The 17,500-nt window shown below is 35.1% G+C and overlaps 1 protein-coding gene across 1 annotated transcript in view; it reads right to left on the reverse strand.

The window, feature by feature from the left end:
- The window catches only part of LOC136834844 (CD109 antigen-like), a 252,263-nt gene that overhangs the window by 104,816 nt on the left and 129,947 nt on the right, over positions 1–17,500 (reverse strand). Inside the window, 1 exon segment of the mRNA XM_067097626.1 lies at positions 13,173–13,341. Within this exon segment, the coding sequence (XP_066953727.1) occupies positions 13,173–13,341 (169 nt within the window).

The following is a 17,500-nucleotide window of genomic DNA, read 5'->3' on the forward strand; positions in this document are numbered from 1 at the left end:
GTCGCACACACATCGCAAACATGTTGACTACAAGTGCACGACTTCTTGGTGGTTCTAAAAAAGTGCTTCATACAATTGTCCCATTGCACACACACATCACAAACAGGTTGAACACATGTCGAAGACTTATTGGTAGTTCTAACCAGTGCTTCACTGCGATTATCTAGCATTTGCCATAACGCTAAATAGGGGTCACTACTTGCCAAAATTTGGACACTGGCCTACAACACCAGTGACCTTGAGAACATCTAGCTTTTCAGCAGGGCTTATATTATCACCAGCGAAATCTATAAACAGAATCTGTGAAATCTTCAAGAACACACTCACTTTTCTGGGGGAGGGATCCCCCCCCCACTTCCCAGAAAAAGTCAACGACCTATAATAACAGTGACCTTGCCGACCGCACAGAATCTATAAAATCTACAAGATCCCACTCCCTTCCCTTGGGGAATCGCCCTCCCCCCACCATAAAAAAAATGTCAACAACCTATAATAACACTGACCTTGAGGACCGGTCTTTTGAGTAAGTCATGCAACGTCACTCTCAGAACTCATGAATAAAACCTATACAACAGACTCTATAAACTCTGATCTTTGGATCGCACGACCTTCACTCAGGAACAGAATCTATATAAACATACTCCACGAACTGTCAAGGTTCGCGTCACCTCCTTGCGGGATGCCCCAACGCCACAAAAGTGAGGGTGATACTTCGTCTACATAAAAAGACAATAAACTCTAATCTTTAGATCGCACCACATTCATTCAGAAAAAGTCTGTATAAACAGACTCAAGGAACTGTAAAGGTCCGCATCATCCACCTGCGGGATGCCTCCTCACCCGCCGGAAAGTGGGGTCAGTGACCTATAATAACAGTGGATGTTGAAGACCTCGCTTCTGAGCAAGTCCTACCGCGCCCCGCGCTGGTTTTACTTCCCACGCTCTGGTGCGGCTCCAGCTCACACACCAGATCTCTTCTTATCTCTATCTCTCTCTCTCTCTCTTTTGGTAATGTCTAATGAGGCTCTGAATGGAGAATGTCTGGTCTTGCTCTCTCATCCGGAAAGAGTGAGGTGTCTTGGATTTTTTTTTATTTGTTTTTAATTTTTTTTTTGCTAAATCTATCATAAATTTTTTGTTTGTTTGTTGCAAAAGGAGAGCTCATTCTTTGTTTTCTAAGTAGTTGCAAAGGATTATTTGTCTGGTTTGAAGAGAGATGCAAATAAACGACTTATTTTGAAAGTGACTATATTATACCCTTTATTTTGAATATTTATTTGTTTTGAAGTTAATTTAAAAAATAAATTGCTCTGAATGTAATTAAATATTACCACCCACTCATTTTTAAAAAAGGCAGTCCTTTAGGGAAAACGGAACGAACCGCAAAAACAGAATTCCAAAACAGGCAAACGAACGGAACAAACTCAAGCAACATAACTGCTTTTTGCTTTTTTTTTTTTTTTTTGAAGTCCTTGACATTTCCCTCGGCTAAGACAAATGATTAATAAAATTCTTTCAGACATCGGGCGTCGCCTTAATTCAATCGTCCACCAACGTAAAAAATAAAAATAAAAATAAAATTAAAAAAACTGAGGCTACACACGGTGCAGAATTTTTGTTCGCCATTTGGTGCAAAAGTCGCGACCTACGCACTGTTGAGATTAGGGCGGAAAACTGAGGGATGTTCCGTTTCAAGTCAAAACTCTGGAATTCCATTAATCACACGAAAGAAAAATGAAACCCATCTTCAGGAGAGAGAGAGAGAGAGAGAAAAACCTACACACACACGTCCAAGTTGGCACAAAAAGAAAATCATGGTTTTTTTTTTTTTTAATAACCTTGACTAGCGCAATGCGAGCAGACCAACATACGTATCTGAGAGATTAGGGGTCAAGACCAGAGAGGATACTTGTGTTTTTGTTGATAGTCCGAGTTAAAATAGTAATTTTTAATCTAAATTATATATATATATATATATATATATATATATATATATATATATATATATATATATATATATAAAAAGTACCATTCTAATTTATAATAACAATGCTATTAATAATGAAATGGAAGTGGAATACAATATTTACGCCAAAGGCAAAGCGCTGGGAGCTATGAGGTCATTCAGCGCTGACAGGGTAATTGAGAGTAGAAAGGTTTGACAGGTGTAACAGGAGGAAAACCTCAAAGCAGCCGCACTATGAAGCAAATGTTACGAGAAGAAGGAAAGTAAGATGGAGGAAAGAGAATATGAAAGGAGGTACAGTAAACAGAATGAAAGAGGTTGCAGCTAAGTGCCAGAGGGAAGCTGCAAAGAACCTCAAGTAATGCCTACAGTGCGCCGTGTGAGGTGCACTGACGGCACTAACACCCCCCACTCACGGGGATAATGATAATTGTCATAATAATAATAGTAATGGGGTCTATTATGACACAATTCCACTTTTCTCTTACTGATAAATTGTTATTGTCAAAAGGCTGATTTATTTTGGTTTTGGTAAAAAAAATTATTAGTGTAAAACCTAGTTTTGCCTTAACTTCCAATTTCGCATACAAAATTTAACTCTTAACCCAAATTTCACATAAATCTAACTTCTAATTCCAATTTCGCACTAAAAAACTTACTTCTAACTCCTGTTTCGCATTAAAAAACTAACTTCTAATTCCAATTTCGCATTAAAACAGCTCACTTCTAATTTCAACTTCGCATTAATTTTCAACAACTCGCTTTCTAATTCCAACTTCGCATTAAAACAACTCGCTTTCTAATTCCAATTTCGCATTAAAAAACTTTCTAATTCCAATTTCGCATTAAAAAACTTTCTAATTCCAATTTCTCGTTAAAGAAAACTCACTTCTAATGCCAATTTCGCATTACAAAAACTCACGTCTAATTCCAATTTCGCATAAAAAAAAAAACTCGCTTCTAATTCCAGCTTCACTTCTACCTCCCAAATTCCAATTTTAGCCAACCCAAAATTCCAGTTTCACTCGACCATTCCCAAACCCCCCTTAAAAAAAAAAAAAAAAAATTCAAGATTACCCGAACACCGCTTTCCAATTCCGGTCCCGAAATTCTCCGCTTGAGCCTAAAAGATATCGCCTGCAAATTGATTTGTTTCAGTGACAGATATACAAAGGTTTAGAGGATAAAAATTGACAGAGGGAGTTTTTTTTTGTGTGTGTTTTACATTTGCTTTTTATATTTTCCCGTCTGACAAAGAGACGGAAAAAATAAGCGACAGGAAAAAAAAAAAAAAAAAAAAAATTGGTATGAAAAGGTGTTTTTCACCAGGGACACGTCAATGGTTAGTTTTTTTTTTTTTTTTTAATTTCTGCTTTTAGATGACGCCTGTTTGTTAGGCGTTGTTGTTGTTGTTGTAGACGTAGTTGTTGTTTCAGCTGCTGTTGGCGTTGCTGGTGAGTGTATTTTTTTTATTTAGTAATACAATAAATAAAGTTTTTACGCAGCGCCCATTCATGTCTGTTTATCTATATCTACCTAATTAAATATACATATATATATTATATATATGTATATTATATACATATATATGTATATGTAAACACACACACACACACACACACACACACATATATATATATATATATATATATATATATATATATATATATATATATATACATATACATACACACACACCTCTCTCAAAAACCCATCATCATCATCCCCACCGGAACAAAACTCAATTAAAAGGACACCAGATATATGTAAAAAAAAAAAAAAAAAAAAAAAACGAATCAACGGGAAATAGAAAAAAAGTAAAAAAAAAAAAAAAAAAAAAAAAGGGGGCAAAAACATAACAGCATCTGACATCCAATATTCTGAGAAAACATGAAAAAACGAAAAACAAAAAAATAAAACATTTACGTGACAATTTTCGGCTCCATTCTACTGGAGATTCTGAGGCTCTTACAAAAGTAGAAAAAAGATTGAGAATTATTCATAGGTATTTTAGGAGTCTGGGTTCGGAATGCCAGTGCTTTCAATAAACAATTTTTGGGTGATTTTTTTAAAAATTTATTTTTGTGTGGAAGTATCATGTATGCGTTTACGATTGCGTGTGTGTGTGTGTGTGTGTGTGTGTGTGTGTGTGTAAGAGAGAGAGAGAGAGAGAGAGAGAGAGAGAGAGAGAGAGAGAGAGAGAGAGAGAGAGAATTTGATATTATTCAAATTATAATTTTTCAAAACTTGTGTATAGACACAGAACCGCGGTTAACGTTGTGTGTGTGTGTATCTATGTATGTATATATACATATACATACGTGTGCATATATATACAGTACACACACATATACATATATATATATATATATATATATATATATATATATATATATATATGTGTGTGTGTGTGTGTGTGTGTGTGTGTGTGTAACGTTAACCGCTGTCCTGTGTGTATACATAAGTATTATATACATTGATATGTATATATACACACAAACAGATATCCACATACATATACCTATATACATACATGAGTAATCAGGCATAATTCATTCTTTCAAATAAAACCAACGTTAAATGTAAATGACCAACTGTGTTTTTTGTTGATTTTCCTTTGTATATTTTTAAGCTTCCTTCCGGAGTCTCCTGAGTTCCAAGAAGACATTATGCAAATTCATCCTTTCTCCTGCATTCCGCTAAACTATTTGCGATGACAATTCAGTACTGTGTGTACTGAAGACGCAGAAAACACGTAGTGAATTAAGTGCATCTAATTATATGTAGAATTGGTTGTCAGAATATTTTTTTTATATCTCTTTATTAATTTGTTAATTTTTTTTTTCATGAGCGAGACATCTTCGTTCCGTATTTTCTTTGTCCCCCCTCACTTCTTCCTAATGAACACCTTAATATCCTTTGGTAGCTTGTAATTTAGGTCAATGTGGGATAGTTCCATATGAATAGGTTTCATCTTCTGAATAATAATAATAATAATAATAATAATAATAATAATAATAATAATAATAATAATAATAATAATAATAATATAATAATAATAATAATAATAATAATAATAATAATAATAATAATAATAATAATAATAATAGTAGTAGGTAGCGTTTTTTACAGCCTATTTGAGACTATATATACCATTCCTCATCTCTTAACAATACAGATTTGAACAAAAAACTATCATAATATTATTAGAATTTGAGTGTTTTACAGTTTGACAGCTAAGTGTAAAATACGTAGCTTTTTCTTTTTTTTACAAAAAACTATGAAAACCTTTTCTCTTGATCCAGCTAGCTATATATGTTAGAATATATATATATATATATATATATATATATATATATATATACTGTATATATATATATATATATATATATATATATATATATATATATATATATATACTATATATATATATATATATATATATATATATATATATATATATATATATATATATATATATATATTCTAACACACACACACACACACACACACACACATATATATATATATATATATATATATATATATATATATAATTTACGTGTTTCCAGTTTGACATCTAAATATAAAATACATAGTGCTTTTTTCTAATGAAATGCATAAAACAATGTTATACAGTATATCATTCCTTCCTTCCTTAACGCTCAATATCATTCCATCTGCTAAGGATGTCAATATGGTCCACTTTAAGTTTTTTTTTGCAATTTAGCAACTGAATACAGAATACACAGCCTTTTTTTTTAAATAAACTACAAGAAACAATAATAATCTTCAGTCTTTTCAGCTGTTTATATAAGAAAGAAAATCTCCAAGGAAAAAAATAACTTCTGTTTATATAAGTAAGAAAACCTACAAGGAAAAATAACTTTTCTAAGTCATATAAATAACAAAAATTGCAGTTTAAAGACTAAATACAGAATGCACAGCGTTTTTTTTTAATAAACTGCAACAAACAACAATAATCACCAGTCTTTTCAGCTGTTTATATAAGCAAGAAAAACTCCTAGTTTAAAAAATATAATTTTTCTAAGTCTCATAACAAAAATTACAATTTAAAGACTAAATACAGAACACGCAGCGTTTTTTAAAATAAACTGCAACAAACAATAATAATTCACCAGTCTTTTCAGCTGTGTATATAAGTAAGAAAACCTCCTAGGTAAAAAAAAAAAAGACTTTTCTGAATCATATAAATAAGAAAAGTGCTACGTCATCTCCGCTCCACAAGAGTGGCGTATCTCCCAAACCTCTCGGCTCGCGAGCCTGCCGCAGAACGTAATTCTATAATTCTACTTTCCGTTCTCCGAGAAACATTTAACGAGGTCTCAGCATCCTCATAGCAGTTACGTAAAGCGGCGTAGCTGGCATTCCATCAGTGGGGGGGAAAGATATTTTTGGGGGTGCGGGGTGGCCACAGAAAATTACACAAAACTGATGCACCAATTCTGTAATGAGCAAAATATGCTATTCTCGAATGTATATATCCGTGTGAATGAAGGAAAATAAGGAAAATAATAGTATTAGTAATTAGTAAACCCATATTTGAAATGACAGAGCTCAATTCTCAATTAATTTCCAACTCTTATTATACGCAAATGTTTCAAATATTGTAAGGGTTGAAGTTTAGCTACAAAGGGAATTTCAGGAGGTGCACACCGCTTTTAAAGCTTTTAAAGGAAGAAAGGGAATATGAACGGAGGTACAGTAAAAGGAATGAACGGGGTTGCAGCTAGGGTGGCCAAAGGGACGCGGTAAAGAACCTTAACTAATGCCTACAGTGCAAGGGTGGAAAGTAAGGTGGAAGAGGGAGAATATGAACGGTGGTACCCTTAAGTAATGCCTACAGTGCACCGCGTGAGGTGTACTGGCGGCACCAACCACCTACAGGGGTACGAAGTTATAGTATTTGTTGAAGGTTTCAAGTTTATTTATATTTGGTGTATTATGGAAGATGCCTAAAACTTCCTTAATATTTAATTTAGTAATTGAATATTAAATCATTAATCTATGTCTATTTCTGCTCTTACAATCATTACTCAAAACAATGAACCCCACACTGGATGAGAAACATGACAGAAATACAATCATGAACTCTGAGATAATACAATGAACCCCACACTGGATGAGAAACATGACAGAAATACAATCATGAACTCTGAGATAATGAAACAAACATTTGTATTGGCACATAAACAACGAGCAACCAATAGTGTGTTGAAAAACCGATACAGTGTATTGAAATGCCTAACTTCACTGCGAATCAAGGCAATGAATAGATAAATTAAGCTTATATTTACACAGATAGCAATTCAATGCCAATATTTATTTTTATTTCAGCGGTAAGAAAATTTTGGCAATCTGTAGGATCTAATTTCAATTCTATTGACTCGATAAACAATGCGAGAGAGAGAGAGAGAGAGAGAGAGAGAGAGAGAGAGAGAGAGAGAAAGTTATTCTCGGACACTCACTACTGTTTAAAAGCAATCACGCTTAGCAGACGACAACGTACAGCAGACGACGATGGTTGAGTTGCCATAAACATCAATACCGTGTAATTTCAACACCTCGTGAAATGATTGACAGCCCAAACTGTCTATAAAAAAATAAAACCCCAAACTTGCGGATAAAAGTACCATTACGTAGCCCTAGGACTGAGCAGGATGACTAGGTAAAACGAAAAATGACAAATGGCACCTTTTGCTCTGATATTTAACGAGGCGGATGGTTATCGTACATCGTTGTTGCCGATGGTGTTTTGTTTTGGAAATCATACTCTATTTAGTCTGTTATCGTTTTTAACAACAATGAAGGTTTTATTGAATGGAGTCTTAGCTTGCAAAATAATAATAATAATAATAATAATGATAATAATAATAATAAATGATTCTGTGCATCAGAATATAATTAGGTCAAAGATACCAAATTATGCAGACTCCTCCGCCCGGCAAGGCCGGGCCAAAATTTCCGGTGCTGTTTCTCATTCATAGCAAATTTCCCGTAGTGCTTCTCATTTCGCAGTCCACCAGTCAATAATGCATAGCAATTTGCGACGCTTTGTACAGGCAAATTGTATCCCTGTGGACTTCGGAAAGTGCAATGCAATTTTTTTTTCCCCTCAGGTAATGGCCATTACTGTGACCGCATTTAGACTCTACAAAAAGAGGAGCTTTTGTATCGTTTGACATATGTGACCCAAATAAAAGCCACTTTTGTTTTCTATTGATGTAGAAAGGAAAAAAAGTCGTAAAAAGGGGGGATTGTCAGTCAATTACGAAAGCGGGTGTTTGACGTCCCTAGAGTTATTTTGAAAGAAGGTTTAAGAATCCGTAGAGTTTTGAAGTCTCTGTGGAGACGAGTCTCTTTCGTGCTTTTATGGGTGGAGAGAGAGAGAGAGAGAGAGAGAGAGAGAGAGAGAGAGAGAGAGAGAGATGGCTATTTAAAGACCAGGGTCACTCCTTGAAAAGTATTTCCATCTATCAGAAACAGCCAGGCTAACTTTATCAGAGAGAGAGAGAGAGAGAGAGAGAGAGAGAGAGAGAGAGAGAGAGAGAGAGAGAGAGAGATGGCTATTCAAAAAGCCCAGTCACTCCTTAAAAAGCATTTCCGCCCATTAGAAACAGCCAAGTTGAATAATTAAATAAATAATTAGAGAAACACTGAGAATGACAGAGAATTCCAGAATCTGATATGAATGAGATAAAAGGGTTTTCGAACCGGTTGACACTTGAGTTGCCAACTTAGTCTTGCTATTCATTTTGAGTAAAAAAAATTCAACCGTGGATATATTTCAGAAGAGAATAAACAGTAAAATGAAGTGTTTCTTTAGCCATTCAATAATAATAATAATAATAATAATAATAATAATAATAATAATAATAATAATAATAATAATAATAATAATAGTAAAATCAGGTACCTCTGGCCCCATTCATAGCATTCAGAAAAGCATTAATTGGAGTTTGCCACGAGTTCATGTTGACAGGAAATCCTACTTAAGACTTTCTCTCTCTCTCTCTCTCTCTCTCTCTCTCTCTCTCTCTCTCTCTCTCTCTCTCTCTCTCCTGAAATAACCCTCGCAAATGTCTGCATGTCTTTGTCGTCTCTTTTCTCTCTCTCCCCCTCTCTTACTCTAGACAGAAGTCGTGATTTCTGGTGTGAATTTCCTTCCTCTTCCCCAAGAATTTCTCTCTCTCTCTCTCTTTCTCCATAACACACTTTTCTTGTTCTTCTCCCGTAGTTCTGTCTCTTCTCTTTCTTCTTCATTCCTAGTCTCTCTCTCTCTCGCTCAATATATCTATCCCCTTTGAGCTTCTTCTTCTTAAGTCTCTCTCTCTCTCTCTCTCTCTCTCTCTCTTTCTCTCTCTCTCTCTCTCTCTCTCTCTCCCCTGCTTTTCCCTTGTCTCTCAATCAACCTCTTTTTCTTCTTCCATAACGCCTCTCTCCTTCCCCCCCCCCCCTCTCTCTCTCTCCCAATAAGCTTCGATATCTGGTGGACTATTGGCTGAAAACCACACGTCTATTTCTCCTTGCCTCTCTCTCTCTCTCCTTCATCCCTTACAAGCCGCCCTCTCCCCTCCCACCCATCCTCTCACACCCCCCCCCCTTCCTCCACACACTCCCACAATCCCTCTCTCTCTCTCTCTCTTCGAAACAGATTACTGCCATTTGTTCGGGACAAGGAATTCTCCCTTACTTATCCCTCCTGTCGAGATCTCTCCTATTTGGTGGTTCTTGTTTCCTCTGCTTTCCCCTCTTCTGGTTTTAACTCTTCCCGTCTTTCCTCATTTGCGATTAATCATCATTCCTTTTTTTTTTATTTCTCGTGGTCATATTCCTCTGCAGGAAGGTTCAACGGTAAGATTCTGACTGAGAAAGTAGGACAGGTGACGGAAGTCTTGATAGGTTAAGAACAGTGTGAGACTCAAATGCAATATTAGTTCTGAAACAAGTAAGCGAGAAGTTCAGAAGTGATGGGAAATGTATTAAGCGGCATATTGACACCCGGAAAAGCTTACAGAAGAAAATTTTTTTATGATGAAAGCGAAATAAGTTTTAGACTTTGTAAAGAAGGGAGTGACTGGTTTGGCATAAAAATGGGACTGGAACAAGTTTGCGTTAAGTCTTCAAGGCTGTTTGATATCTTCACTGAGGGAGAGATGGAATTCACAGAATACACACGCACACACACATATATATGTTGTTTGTGTGATGTGTATAATTACAAACACTTAACCCCAGCTGCATATATATGTAAACATATTTACGAACATGCATGTACATACACACATATATATGTGTGTACATGTATGTTCTTACGTATGTATGCATATATATACAGCGGGGGGTTAAGTGCTTGCAATTATACACAGCGCACAAACAACATACACAACGCATCTCTCACCCAGCTATCAATTCGCAGGCTAATCTAAACGCTTGAAACACATTTAGACCCGACACAGCGCGATCCCATTTTTTGGATAAATGCCTAAAATATCTCTCGCCTTTTTTATGACATTTCCATTACCCCTCATTTGACTGTCTGATGGATTTCAGTGGGGGCGAGTTCGCTCGCTCACACTCGCTGCATGAAATGCTAAAACACGTTCCTGAAATGGAGACACGTTCCTGAAATTGAAACACGTTCATGCGATGGAAACACTTTTGCGTTCATGAAGTGGAAACACGTTCATGAAGTGGAAATACGTTCATGGAGCGGAAACACGTTCATGGAGTGGAAACACGTTCATGAAATGGAAAGACTTTTACGTTCATGAAATGGAAACGCTTTTACGCTTATGAAATGGAAACACTTTTCCGTTAATGAAGTGGAAACACGTTCATGAAATGGAAACACTTTCGCGTTCGTGAAATGGAAACACTTTTGCGTTAATGAAGCGGAAACACGCTCCTGGAAAGGAAACACGTTCATGTGATGGAAACACTTTAACGTTCATGACAGGAAAACACGTTCATGAAATGGAAACACGTTTATAAAATGGAAACACGTTCATGAAGTGGAAACACATTCATGAAATGGAAACACTTTTGCGTTCCTGAAATGGAAACACTTTCATGAAATGGAAACACTTTTGCGTTCATGAAATATAAACACGTTCATGAAATGGAAACACTTTGGCGTTCATGAAATATAAACACGTTCATGAAATGGAAACACTTTGGCGTTCATGAAATATAAACACGTTCACGCAATGGAAACACTTTGGCGTTCATGAAATATAAACACGTTCATGAAATGGAAACACTTTTGCGTTCATCAAATATAAACACGTTCACGCAATGGAAACACTTAGGCGTTCGCGAAATATAAACACGTTCAGGAAATGGAAACACTTTTCCATTCCTGAAATTTAAACACGTTCGTGCAACGGAAACACTTCATGCAATGGAGACACGCTCATGCAATGGAGATCCCCGTGTCATCAAATTCGTTAATGTAATTTATACGTTTGCCGAGCTCCCTCCTGCATCTATCTATTGCGTAATGTAATCATGTGATTCGCCTGTTCGAGGTTTCTCCCTGTAATTGCAGGTTAACACGGTCAGTTCTCCGAACATGCGGCGTTATTGTCATTAGCCTGTCGTTGTTTTCGTTGATGTTGTAATTATTAGCGTTTTACATAAGGGTCATATGTGTGTATGTATATGTATATATATATATATATATATATATATATATATATATATATAGATAGATAGATAGATAGATATACTGTACATATATATATATAGATGTATGTATATGTATATATATATATATATATATATATATATATATATATATATATATAAATATATATATATATAAATATATATATATATATATATATATATATATATATATATATATATATATATATATATATATATATATACATATATACACACACATATACGTACACACACACACACAAAACGAAAGCCATTGGAACGAAGAAAAGAGGAAAGCAAAAACGCATATGAAAATTTAAAAATTCAATTAAAGATACAATAACAAATTAGTATACGCCAACATACTTACTGACGGCCGAGAACTAAGGCACAATAATCAAGGCTAAGTTACATAAAAGCATTACAGGCTCTGATGAAATTACGAGCCCCAGCGTCTACTTGAAACCGACACAGAGAAGGAGAAGTTGATTAGTGATCCCGAAGAAAAAATATAAACAAAACAATGATCGTTCCTTTGGTTCACTGTAGCTGCTGCAGTACTGTTTGACAGAGGAAACTAAAATGTGGAATCAAATTAAATGAGTTAAACAGACAATACACACTTTGTTGGATTATAATAAAATTATTATTATTATTATTATTATTATTATTATTATTATTAATATATTAAACGAGACCACAGGCAGTGGCGGAGCTGACATTCCATCAGTGGGGGGTGCCCAGGTGGGGCCAAGACATTTTTTGGGGGAGCCGAAGAAAATTACACAAAACTAATGTACCAATTCTGTAATTAGTAACATATACTATTCTCGAATGATTATATCCACGTGAATGAAGGAAAATAATAGCATTAGTAATTGGTAAACCTGTATTTGAAATTATAGAGCTCAATTTTCAATTAATTTTCAACTCTTACTATATGCAAATGTATCAAATACGGTAAGGGTTTAAGTTTAGCTACAAAGGGAATTTCAACGGGGGGTGGCCAAGCATCTGACTGTAACCTATTGTCGTACTCAAGACCCTTATAAAAATCCCATGTACTTAAGTCCTGTCTTAATCCATAATGTGTCCAGTAATTTTTCGTCTGCTAAAACGTAACCTTGAATTGTGATCCCGTAAGAAACAAGTAAAAAATGCGCCGAAGAGTTTTCTGCACAGCCGCTACAGCGTATAATCAAGGCCACCGAAAATAGATCTATCTTTCGGTGGTCTCGGTATAATGCTGTATGAGCCGCGGTCCATGAAACTGTAACTACGTCCCGTTGGTGGCCTATCCTATATCGTTGCCAGACGCACGGTTATGACTAACCTTAACCTTAAACAGAATAAAAACTACCGAGGCTAGAGGGCTGAAATTTGGTATGTATGATGACTGGAGAGTGGACGATTAACATACCAATTTGCAGCCCTCTAGCCTCAGTAGCTTTTGAAGGTCTGAGGGCGGACAGAAAGCTAAAACGGAAACAAAGAAACAAACGTTCCATTCACTCACTCTCAGAAGCAGCTCTCGTGACTCCCCCGGGGCTATGGTGGTTTCGGCGCTGCTTGCGGAGGACAACTGCGCCGTGACGTCCACAGGGGAGGGGCCGGAGAGGACGCCCACCACCACCCGATACACGGTGGATGGGCGTGCGATCCGCGGCGCCACGACGATGTATTCTCTGCAATGGAAGAAGAAACATTTTTTTGAGGGTCGGAAGTGATTCTAAAAATACTGTTTTTTTACGGGATACACATACAAAAAACTGACTTTTTATGAAAACGTTACGGGATACAAAAAAAAAAAAAAAACAACGTTAAACTTTACGGGATACAAAAATAAACTGACTTTTTAAGATAACGTTACGGGATACAAAAAAAACTGTCTTATGAAATCATTACGGGATTCAAAATAATTGACTTTTTATGAAAACGTAACGGGATACAAAAAAAACCCTGGCTTTTTATAAAAACGTAACGGGATACAAAAAAAAAAACTCTGACTCTTATGAAAACGTTACGGGATAAAAAAAAACTCTGACTTTTATGAAAACGTTACGGGATAAAAAAAAAATTGACTTTTCAAGAAAATATTACGGGATAAAAAAAAAAACCTCTGACTATTTATGAAATCATTACGGGATAAAAAAAACTGACTTTTATAAAAACGTTACGGGACAAAAAAAAAAAAAAAAAAAAAACTGACGTTTTCCCCATAAAGGAAATTGACAGCAGACTGACGGCTTTGACAGAGGCAGCAGCAGCTGCAGATATTTCGTTTGTCTGTTTATTGCGCGGATGACAGAATCCCGCCGCTGTTTGTGCAGTCGAGCGGAAAAAAGAAAAAAAAAGGTGGGCCGTTGTACAGGCAACGGATGGAAATCGGCTCGGAACGGGGGAGAAGGAGGAGAAGAAGAAGAGGAGCCATAACAACAAAACATAAACAACATGTGAAAGATGGAAGAAGAAGAAGAAGAAGAAGAAGAAGAAGAAGAAGAAGAAGAAAGAAGAAGAAGAAGGAGGAGGAGGAGGAGGAGGAACAATAACAATAAAATAAAAACATGTGAGAGATGGAGGCTCTTTTGGGAACTCAAATCAATTAGAAGAAGAAGAAGAAGAAGAAGAAGAAGAAGAAGAAGAAGAAGAAGAAGAAGAAGAAGAAGAAGAAGAGCAATAACAACATAACAAAAACAACATGCGAAAGATGGAGGCTCTTTTATGAACTAAAATCAAATAAAAAAGGTCTATTCCACTTGGATAAACCAGCAAAATTATTTGACCGTTTATAATGAAACGCCCATTTTTTATCAAAAAAAAAAAAAAAAAAAAAAAAAAAAAAAAAAATGATTGGTACATTTATTGGTCAAAGGAAAATTGTAGATGCTGTTTACCCATAGGAGAAGCATAAATTTACAGAAGGACAAGAAAAAACAAATAACAATAATAACAAAATAGCAAGAGTAAGATGAGGGGTCTTTTATGATCTAAAATCAAATAAAAATAGGCCTCTTCCACGTGGATAGAAGGAGCTGGATACAGTAAAATAAATGATTTGATATTATTTACCATGAAAGGCCCAGAATATGTTGCTGCAGAAGAAAAATAATACTAACATACCTTTTTGCAAAAACATACCTTTTTGCAAAAAGAGCAAAATATGATTAAAACATGTATTTGTCAAAAAAAGAATGCTTACATATCATCTAACTGAGAAGACATATCAGAAATAACAAGCGTGAGACGAAGGAAGTTCTTTGATGATCTAAAATTCAATAAAAATATAGGCCTGTTCCACGTGGAAAAAACAGCTGACGTTTGTAACCTAAATTATTTTGATGTTATATACCACGCAGGGCTTCAACTGGCAAGCTACAAAACGAAAACAGCTATAAATAAACATTTTCACGCCAGAGCGAAATATGATTATTGCATTTACCAGTCGAAGAAAAAATGTAGATATGTCATTTATTAGCGGGAGAAAAGTAACGCCTACAACTGGCGACAGTACTGATGTTTATCATAGAGAACAGTAAAAATTAGGTATATTTCAGTATATATATATATATGTATATATATATATATATATATATATATATATATATATATATATATATGTATATATATATATATATATATATATATATATATATATATATATATGACTGTGAAATATTTTCTGTTAAAACAGATTTCAATCAAATATAGGGAGCCCATAGAAACGCCAAAATGTGGACAACGAAGGCTACATTTCAGAGACCAAACTGTCTCTCTCCTCAGGCAAATAGTGCATATGAGTATTTATATATTTAACTGAAATATATATGTATATATATATATATATATATATATATATATATATATATATATATATTATGTATATAAATATATATGTGTATATTATTATATATTTATGTATGTATATATATATATATATATATATATATATATATATATATATATATATATATATATATATATATATATATATATATCTCAGTAAAATAAATATATATGTATACACACATATAGAAACATGACCGCTGAACATCAAATAAAAAATATCTCAAAAGATATATTTCAACTGCAAAAGCCAAGATTACCACTCAACAACACCAGACGCAGGTAGTTCCACGAGATATGTTGCCACCACCTACCAGAAAAAGTAGTCATAAAGGATATATATACATTTATTTTTTAATAAAGGCAAAAATATGAGCTCGCTACGGTCGTTACCTGTCAACATGACCCGCGAATTTCGGGGTTACCTCATCTGGCCATAATTCCCTGGGCCTAAATTCATTCCAGTGGGGTGAATGCCCCCACCCTACCCGTCACGGACGAGTTTCAGAGTGGCCCTGGTAAAATTTCGGTGTGATTTCAGATTTGTGTGTGTGTGTGTGTATATATATATATATATATATATATATATATATATATATATATATATATATATATATATATATATATATGTATGTATGTATGTGCCTACGTATAAATTCTGACTCACGTCAGGATCGAACCCAGGTCTTTCAATTGAAAGGCGAGGGTTCGATTCTGATGCAATACAGGAATTATTTCCGTTCCACACGTGATTACTCCTATGTATATATGTATGTATATATATATTTGTATATATATAAATATGTATATCATATATATATAATATATATATGTATAATATAAATAACATACTCACGCCCCCACTGGGTTGAAAATATTTGGTCCTCTCTCTCTCTCTCTCTCTCTCTCTCTCTCTCTCTCTCTCTCTCTCTCTCTCTCTCTCTCTCTCTCTCTCTCTCTCTCAAGCAGTAATCAGGCAAAAATGATAAATATCACCTAAAAGCCAATTTTCCTTCCTTCATCCAAGAATAAAGAGATGACGATAAAAAAAAACTTCACTTAGAAGTCCTCAAGAAGTTTCACAACCCATCTCCCGAAGTTTTCACTTCTAAAGGCGAGAAGCAACGGCGTAAGGACCGTAAAGAAGTTACCATCAGGGAAGTTTTCACACATAAGAGAGAAATGAAGAAGACGGTAACTTCACTGGCGAAGACATAACTTCACCGGGGAAGACACAGCTTCAGCGGGGATGATATAACTTCACCGGGGAAGACATAACTTCATCGGGGAAGACATAACTTCACCGGGGAAGACATAACTTCACCGGGGTAGACAAAACTTCACCGGGGAAGACATAACTTCAAAGTGGAAGACATAACTTCGCCGGGGAAGATATAACTTCAGCAGGAAAGACATAACTTCACCGGGGAAGACATAATTTCACCGGGAAGACATAACTTCACCTGGGAAGGACATAACTTCACCCGGGAAGGACATAACTTCATCGGGGAAGACATAACTTCAGCGGGGAAGACATAACTTCACCAGAGATGGCGTAACTTCACCGGGAAAGTATCGCGATTTTTCGTCACTTCGCTTTTGAAGTCTGTACATCTCGTGGAGAGAGAGAGAGAGAGAGAGAGAGAGAGAGAGAGAGAGAGAGAGAGAGAGAGAGAGAGGCACTTCTATTTATTTATTTTTTTTTAAACTTCCAGGTCGAAATAACTTCAAAGGAAGCCGGGAAAGGGCCCTTTAGAAAGTCTATAAAAGTTTTTTTTTAAGGATTTTCAAAAAAGAAAAAAGATAAAAAAAAATATGCGAAAGAGGGAATAAAAAATTGCGACAAAAATATAAAAAAAAAGTGTTTGAGGTTTAAAGTTTTTATCTTCCTGGAATTGTCAATAAAACAAAGATAATAATAATGTGTAAATTATAAAGCGATATATTATATTTAATGAGAAATACATTTGAAATGAAAACATACTGAGATTATATTCATCT

The sequence above is a fragment of the Macrobrachium rosenbergii genome, chromosome 54 (assembly GCF_040412425.1).
Source record: "Macrobrachium rosenbergii isolate ZJJX-2024 chromosome 54, ASM4041242v1, whole genome shotgun sequence".
Classification (NCBI taxonomy): domain Eukaryota; kingdom Metazoa; phylum Arthropoda; class Malacostraca; order Decapoda; family Palaemonidae; genus Macrobrachium; species Macrobrachium rosenbergii.